Raw genomic sequence first — 7,784 nt, forward strand, 5'->3', positions numbered from 1 at the left:
AGATTTTACTCGATATAGACAGTTCGAAATGAGAACGATTTTAAGGATTTCGGCAATTCGATCACGGAATGCGTGTTTCGTTTCTCCCTTGCCTCGTGACAACCATACTTCCGATCGATTACGAAACGCGATTTCACTGAATCATCCCGCGATCCCACATCAGACGACGAATCGATTGTTTTTAGGAGTCTCGCTCTCTCCTCGAGGCGATTCTCTGTTTGTACAACTGTCGCGATCGATCACCTCCAGTTTGGAAAAATGAATCGCTTGTACCGAAAATTGCTTGAGCATCGAGATGAAGACGGAATTGATTCGCGTGTGGACAATGAATTAATTTCGGAATCAAAATTGTCTCTATTAAATAACTTTGCAAAAGATTCGTGTTTTTATCATTTACGATTCTATGCACCTATTTATAAATAGGTGAATAAAAATAAAAATATAAGACGATAAATATAACAATCAAAAATTAACCTTTTATTTTTCTTCGAGATATTCATCAAATGTATGAATCTTTATAATTTCAAAGCAACAAAAAGAAAACAATAGATTGCTAATCTTTTTGATTGGTGAATAAAAAGAATAAATGAATTTTTTCGATTGGAAATGCGAGTTCAGTAAGCAGAGATTATCTTAGAGAATTCATGTGCATCGATCAGTCGAACGTGGAATCTCGATCGAAAATCGAAAACGAAACGCGGTCACTGTTTGTAATCCCGTTTACTTTCCTTACGCAATCCTTCTCACGTGTTAATCTTGATTGCTCTCTTCTGTGATAATTCTGTTCCAAACACATCTTGGAAACATCATAATTTAGAATCGTATGGTACATCGATCTTAGATATCGACCGATTCTTGCGTTGCGCATGCGTTACGAAATCGAAAGAACGACAGTCGTAATTGTTTAACGACGTGCCAACGTATTTCTTATTAGAATTTGTTCGATAATAATATCATTCGAAATTTTCTTTCAATAATTTTTATTTATTGATGTTTATTGTGCTTATTATGTTGTGATGCATCCTTAAATGATGCTGATCCCTTAATCCAATCGTTCGAACGATATTGATCAATGATTGCTGATAACATTGATGTCCTCTCTTTTTTTAATTCATCTTGTTTCAGTTTAATTAATTGTCAAGTTTAATTAATTAATCGTCTCACTGTTTGTCGTTCGACGCTTTTTGTTTCATTTTTTTTTTTTTTTTTTTTTGTTTTTTTTTTCTATACAGGTGAACAGGCCGCTCAGCATGAAGAAAGAGGGAATACAGACGAGGAAAAGAAAACCAAAAAATAATTCGGGAATAAGTGGAAATTTGGCAGGACCAAGCGGCATGCACAAGACCGAGATTAAGTCTGGCTTACTCGGTGAGTTTTCGGTGAGCAATCTGTCATTCAGTTTCTTTTCGTTCGCCTTCGCCTCCCTCCCCTCCCCCCCCCACCCCATATCACATCGTATCAATCGTTTTGCTCTTTCTAATCGATCGATCACCTGGTGTACCTACGGGTTAAACGGATCATTGTTTCTCGATGTATTTCATGTATATTTTATTCGTATCTCTTATTTTTTTTTTTTTCTTCTTCTTCGATTAAGAAAAACGAAAACGCGTAAGTTTGCTTTTCTCTTTCGATTCTCGTTCGATTCTCGCGAAATTAAGTAAAACGCATTAAGGGTCAGAAATGGTATCGACGAATCGCGAGTATCAATCGCGGCCTTGAGCCAAAATTTGTAATTAGAATCCCGAATAGGGAGCAAAGTCCGTCGAACGAGCGAGTACCGTTTCCAAATAAACGTCGACGATTCACGCGCATGCGCGCGTTAAATGCCGATAATCTACGATCGAGATAAAGTGTTTGCTTGCTTGTCCGTGAGAACAGAAAATCTCGTGAAGGGGGTGAGAAGGGAGAAGAGCGTAACGGAGAGAAGCGAACGTGAGAGTATCAGAGTTTGATTCGAACCGTTGGTTTTTTTTTTTTTTTTTTTTTTTTTTTTCTCCTTTTCTTTCTCTTAACGTTCCAGTGAACTCGATGCAGTTGAACATGTACGGGAGTGGTGGTAGTGGTAACGGGGGTGGGATAGGGACCAATGCAGAGATGAGACAAGAGACCGAGAGCGAGACAACCGCTAGCACAGGTACGAATGCAGGGAACCGGGGCGAGAATGAGACCGCAAACGGTAACGCGTTGGGAGGGAACGAAGGATCGGACGAGCGTCCACTCGTAGGTACACCGAGTACGGGAGAATCGGGTCATGCGCACTCGCCTCTCGCTTTACCCACTACCGCCGCGCTCAATCGACAGACCACCCTCATGTAAGTGTTGTCATTATGCTCGATTCGATTTTAATCCATGATCTTGATTGTCGCGCGTTCGCACTGTTCACAGTCTAACATTCTTTAATTCGTTTTCTATCTTTCAGCGTGCCACCGCTAGAGCCAATCGTTAGTCAAGCTAATAACGACATTTTCACGGTTATAACCACTACCACGGCTATCAATGTCGAGAGAACGTAACGAGGACAAAGAAAGAAATTGCGGTAAAAAAATATTTTCGAGTGTACCGATGTGTAAAATTAGCACCAACAACAATGGAATGCGAGCGCCATTCTTGCTCGTATGGTAACTAGAAGAACATCCTGCAAATCGACTGACTTTTTTACCGACAAAGATTTCTTAGCCAACTACGAACGTCGACAATTCATCGCTCAGCCTGGATATCTTCTCACGTCACATCGAGAGGGGATCGATGTTATTCCAACATCGATCTCGAATTATCTAAACGAGAAATGGTATCGATTAGCTATTGCTATTATACTGTTGCCGTTCCTGCTCCTATCTTCCTTTTTCTCTGTCCATGATTTCTTTTTATTTATTTGTATTATTTTTAAAATAATTATTGAAATCGAATTGGTTGCGATTTAAATTACGTCAATTAGATTTGATTTCCAACGCACAAACTAAGCGCAATTTTATCGATTAATAATTCCGTTTTATCGACTGCAAACGATTATACCGACGGATATGGTGTTGCAATTCCATCGTACAATGTCGCCCTCTATAAGAGAAAAAACGAAGCATGTTCTTCGAATGTTTGTCACTGTTCATCTCTGAAGATACTCGACCTTTCGCCGATCCATTAACTCTTTCACCTCGTATACCTTTGTTCTCACCCTATATCCGAGTCCTACAAAAATTTTACCGCGCATTTCGTTGTAAATACACGACGTGTAATCAACCAAAGTTGCCTTCCTTCGCGTACACCTACGTATACACGCGATGCATATGCAACATTTGCAAGCAAATATACATGTGTAATATAAAATACGATGCATCGCGTATTTGTGAAAGAAACGAGTACACGTAGGTGTGTAGCGAGGCGAATTCTCGCAAAGAATAATGTAAGTACGCGCGAAACGAAAACAACAAGATAATAAATAATAAATAATTGAACGCTTAAAAAAAGTAAAACGAAATAATATTTATTTGCTGGCGCATTGTCCGTTGAGAAATACGCAAATTCGACGATACGCACAACACGAATAGGAAATAATTTGAATCGATTCGATGCGTTGTAAGATCGTTACGGAACTGCCTATTAATTTTGTATAGGCATATATACATATATACATATATATATATATATATATATATATATATGTATGTATATATAAGCTTGTATATAAAGCTTGAATAAAAAAAAGTCGAAACAATGTTGGAAACATTTTGATTTTTGATCGAACACTTTTGCAAAGTGGCTGGTTTAGCGGATCGGCGCGCAACAACTTCGAAACCTTGAAAGAAATGTACTCGGAACGATGCAAGGAACGAAAGGAAGGATACGAGACGAGGACGAACGGTCCACGAAACGGCGAGGATCGGCATCGAGGCTGCAAGAGCAAAAGGAAGGCGCACGATCGAGCAGAGGGAAGGCGAAATGGAAGGCCGGCAAACGAGGAGGCCGCAGCCGGGGGGAGGGGGTATGGGGCCGAGGGGGGAGGCGAGGGGCCGTGAGTCCATCAGCCTAAAGAGTGGCTATCGTGCCTGCTAAGGGCTATTCCATGTTAGCCGCTCTCGTCGAGCTCCTTTTTTTTTTTTTCCCCCCTTTTTTTCCTCTTTTTTATTCCCCTCCTGTGGACTTTTTGTCAGCCGCAAATGTGGCGCCGCCCTCGAGATCCCTTCTCGCGCGGAGAAACACCGAAACTTTTGCCGTCGTCGTCGTCGACGTCGACGTTATCGGCGTTCCGAATTCAACTACGCTCTTATCATTTTACCGATCGAACGCGACGTTTTCATCGATCCAAGCCCGCATTTTTCGTTTATCGACGATTTCTTCTTCTTCGACACGACGAAAAAAGAAAAGTCTACTAGCTCTCTTTTGTTATTTCAATATATATATATGTATATATATATATTCGAAGGATCACAGACGAAAATCCAGCCAGCCGCGAACCGTTCTGAACGAAGGAAGGGGATTGTTCGGATTCTCGCGCGTTCGGATGGATCGCCTGGAATTTAAGGGATGCGCCCGACGTTCCCCTATCGGCGTGGCGCCAACCGGTGCGCGGCTTATCGCGACCCATGCACCGTTACTTCGACTTTGAAACTTTCGAGTTTAAATCGTTTCTTTCTAGGAAATTCCTTCCTCCGATTTCGTCTTCGATCCGATCGAGAACGCGGATCGATCTCGTCGAGAGAGAAGCCGAGCAGAGAACCCGTAGGAAGCGATCCGTAGAAAGTTTAAGAAGGAACGCCTCGCCATAAATACGTAGGAAGCGCAACAAATTAGATCGCGCGCGATCCAGGGCTGGAACATCGCTTAGCCCGATCGCCGCGGCTCGCGATATTTCACGGCCGAGGACGTAAGTTAAGCCTCGCGTCTCGCCGTGTTCTCGCCTTTTCTTCTCTTTTCTCGCCTCGTATTTTCTCCTTCTTCTCTCCGACGATTTTTCGCCCGGCCATTCTTCTCCTCTCGCCGGCATGTTCCTCGCCTCGTACGCGTATATACACGTCTCTCTAACTGACTTTTGCATAATAATCGAGCAAAATCTTCGATTCTATTTCCGAATTATCGATGATCAACGAGCATAACCGAGTTGTTACACGATATATATATATATATATCCTTATATATATTATTGCCTCCCAAGTTTCCACGCGACGAATAGAGAAGAATCGTACTTTTTCACTCGTCGCTTATCGTTCGTCTTTTGTTCGTTGGTCGTGTCGATTGGCTCGCGTGTCCCTCGATCTCGCGAGAGAGCTCGCGCACCGAGAACCGGACGGTGGTTTGCCGCGATCCTCGTCGAATTTTCTTATTTTTCAGCGACGCGACTCGTTCGCCCACAGGGCTATTACAGAACCTACGGTCTGATCCTGAGCACCCACGAACGCATACGTGTACGTGCGTACACGTGTACCTACACGCGTGGAAACAACCGCGTACCGGCGACCCGGTTTCCAGGAAGACGGCGAAAGGGGGGCCAGGGAGAGACAAGACGAGACGAGATGAGGCGAGGCGAGGAGAGGCGCGTCGTTTCGAGACGGCCACAGGAGGAGGAGGAGGAGGAAACGCGGACCAACGACGATTAGATTAGAGAAGAGAGCGTTCCCTTTGCCGGCCAATTCACCTAGGTGATCGAGATTCCCGCGAATTTCGCTCGTTTTCGCTTCTTCCTGCCCTCGGGAGCAGACGAGAGCTGTCCACCCTCCAGAAACGGGCTTTATAAATTCGTAGGACGCATTATTTTCAAAATGGAGCGTGATTTAGTGCGCGGTGGAACGTCGATATGTAAATGCGTTAATGCTTAATGCGTGTCGGTTGATTTATTGTCGCGCGATCACGGCTACGCGAGTGAAAGGCGTTCTGCGGAGGCTCTGCTTCGCAGCTTGTCTCCGAGAAATGCGAGGATCGGAAAAACCGATCGAGATTACAAAGATCGGAATCGAGGAGGACGAATTCGAGAATATGAAACAATGCTTGGATGGGAAAGGAAAACGATATTGGTAATCGATGTTAATTCTCTGAGTTTGGTAATCGATGGATTGCACTTTAATAGGTGAAGTTGAGAATACTTCGGTAATTTATTATTCAGGTTGTACGAATCAACTGTAATAAATTATTATTCGTGCTGTTTCAGCAAAGTAATTTTTATTCCTCTAAAATTGGTCACTTTTTGGTGGCCAATTCTGATCCGCCCCTTAAAAACTGACTTATTTCTACTTGCGCGTGTTTTCGTTACCGATCGAGCATCAATCTTTCTCGAAACAAAAATGAGACGTATCGAAATATATAGAATGAAACCGATGAAGATAAAAAGGATTCTTATTAATATTATTATCTTTCATCATATCACGTTGTATCACGAGCGTGAAGATAGATAGAAATGGGTGCTCTTTCTACTTTTGCTCCTGTGGCGAAAAATTTCCTCGTACCGACTTCTCAAACAGTGGAAGAATAAACGCGAGGGTGATTACGTTTTCGATGCGTGTGTATCGCTGCATCCTTCAATTTTCCGATCGGCGCCACGCCTATCTCTGTCGTTACTTAACGGCACGCTGCACCACTCGTATTTTATCCTATCCGTCCTAAAGAGATAATCCGGTCCTCCGTTTCTATTCGAGCGATCTACGACGCGACCGAATCGAATCCAAGTAGAAACGATCAACCCTTAGGCTGCGAGTTTCACTGTCAAGACATTCGGTAACCGAGTTATTCTTCCAAAATTATTTCTCCATGGACGTTAAGTAATTGTTTATTAATTATTGCGAAAAATTTTATTCTCGAAAGCAATTTTTATACGAAAAATTTTCGTCAGAAATGGATACTTACTTACTACTTGGATACGGAGAATCGTGCATTCAAAGCGGCAATGAAATCTCTAAAAATTTGCCTGATCGCGATTTTAACCTGTTCATGGAAGATCGCGGCTTGAGAAAGACGGAGGGAAAAAAAGAAGGGAAGAAGAAAAATCGGGAGACGTAAGCCTGTTCTTTCCTGGAAGCAGTTGCTTACCCGTTTGGCGAGATAATTTTCGTCTTTCGAGGCGAAAGATCGTTTCGCTTTCTCAGTACCGGTCGCTTAGTTTCGACAAAACTCTTTCTTCGTTTTAGCGATCTGCAAACTTCACTCTCTTCCAAGACGGAAGATTTTCGTCTTGATCTTTAATTCGCGGTCGTGTTTTTTTTCTTTTTTTTTGACGTAAAAAATATTTCCAAAATGAAAAATATTACACGCGAAAAAAAATGTTTTCGTCGATGAATATTGTTAATGCTAATTAATTTAAAAAAAAGTTGCGATTCTAATTTAATCGAATTTAACGAGCGGTTGTAAATAGTCTTTAATGCGCGTTAACAAATAACTTCCCAAGAAGCATATCTTCGCGAGAAATGATCGAGCTGTAACGAATAAATATCATACCATGATGTTTATATTCATTTTTCATCAACATCGCATCAAAACGTCATGCGGTTTTCCGTTTTTTCTCTATCCTCTCATTTTCTCTATCTTCTTCTAATCTCACGAACGAAGACGCAAAGAACCGCGTAGCCATTAACGCGGTCGTTCAAGTATCATATTTGACCAACGCATTGCCCACGATCGATCGTTCGAAAAAGACGATATATTTCAACTTTCGTTCTTGCTTTCACGAAAACAAACCATTTACGATTACTCCCGTCGTTTTACCACTCTTTTACCTTTTCCCTCTTAATCGAAGTCGTATATTTTTAAACCTAGTTTTTGCGCATAAACTTCTCTCTCCAGGTATATACGTCATAAATTTCTTC

General features: G+C 42.0%; 1 protein-coding gene across 5 annotated transcripts in view; it reads left to right on the forward strand.

Annotated features, from left to right (window-relative positions):
- The window catches only part of LOC100866028 (uncharacterized), a 10,903-nt gene extending 7,978 nt beyond the window's left edge, over nucleotides 1–2,925 (forward strand). For 2 of the 5 annotated variants that reach the window (XM_003692732.4, XM_086916656.1), the window contains exons 6-8: nucleotides 1,233–1,368; nucleotides 2,021–2,312; nucleotides 2,420–2,925. In XM_003692732.4, coding sequence (XP_003692780.1) covers nucleotides 1,233–1,368; nucleotides 2,021–2,312; nucleotides 2,420–2,513 — 522 coding nt within the window. In that variant the 3' untranslated portion in view covers nucleotides 2,514–2,925. Of the gene's footprint in view, nucleotides 1–1,232; nucleotides 1,380–2,020; nucleotides 2,313–2,419 lie in introns of those variants that run through there. The other 3 variants (XM_086916657.1, XM_086916658.1, XM_086916659.1) reach the window with 3 other exon arrangements.
- The last annotated feature ends 4,859 nt before the right edge of the window (nucleotides 2,926–7,784 follow it).

This window comes from Apis florea, unplaced genomic scaffold (assembly GCF_048593485.1).
Source record: "Apis florea isolate Af1SG1 unplaced genomic scaffold, ASM4859348v1 contig_3802_pilon, whole genome shotgun sequence".
NCBI lineage: Eukaryota > Metazoa > Arthropoda > Insecta > Hymenoptera > Apidae > Apis > Apis florea.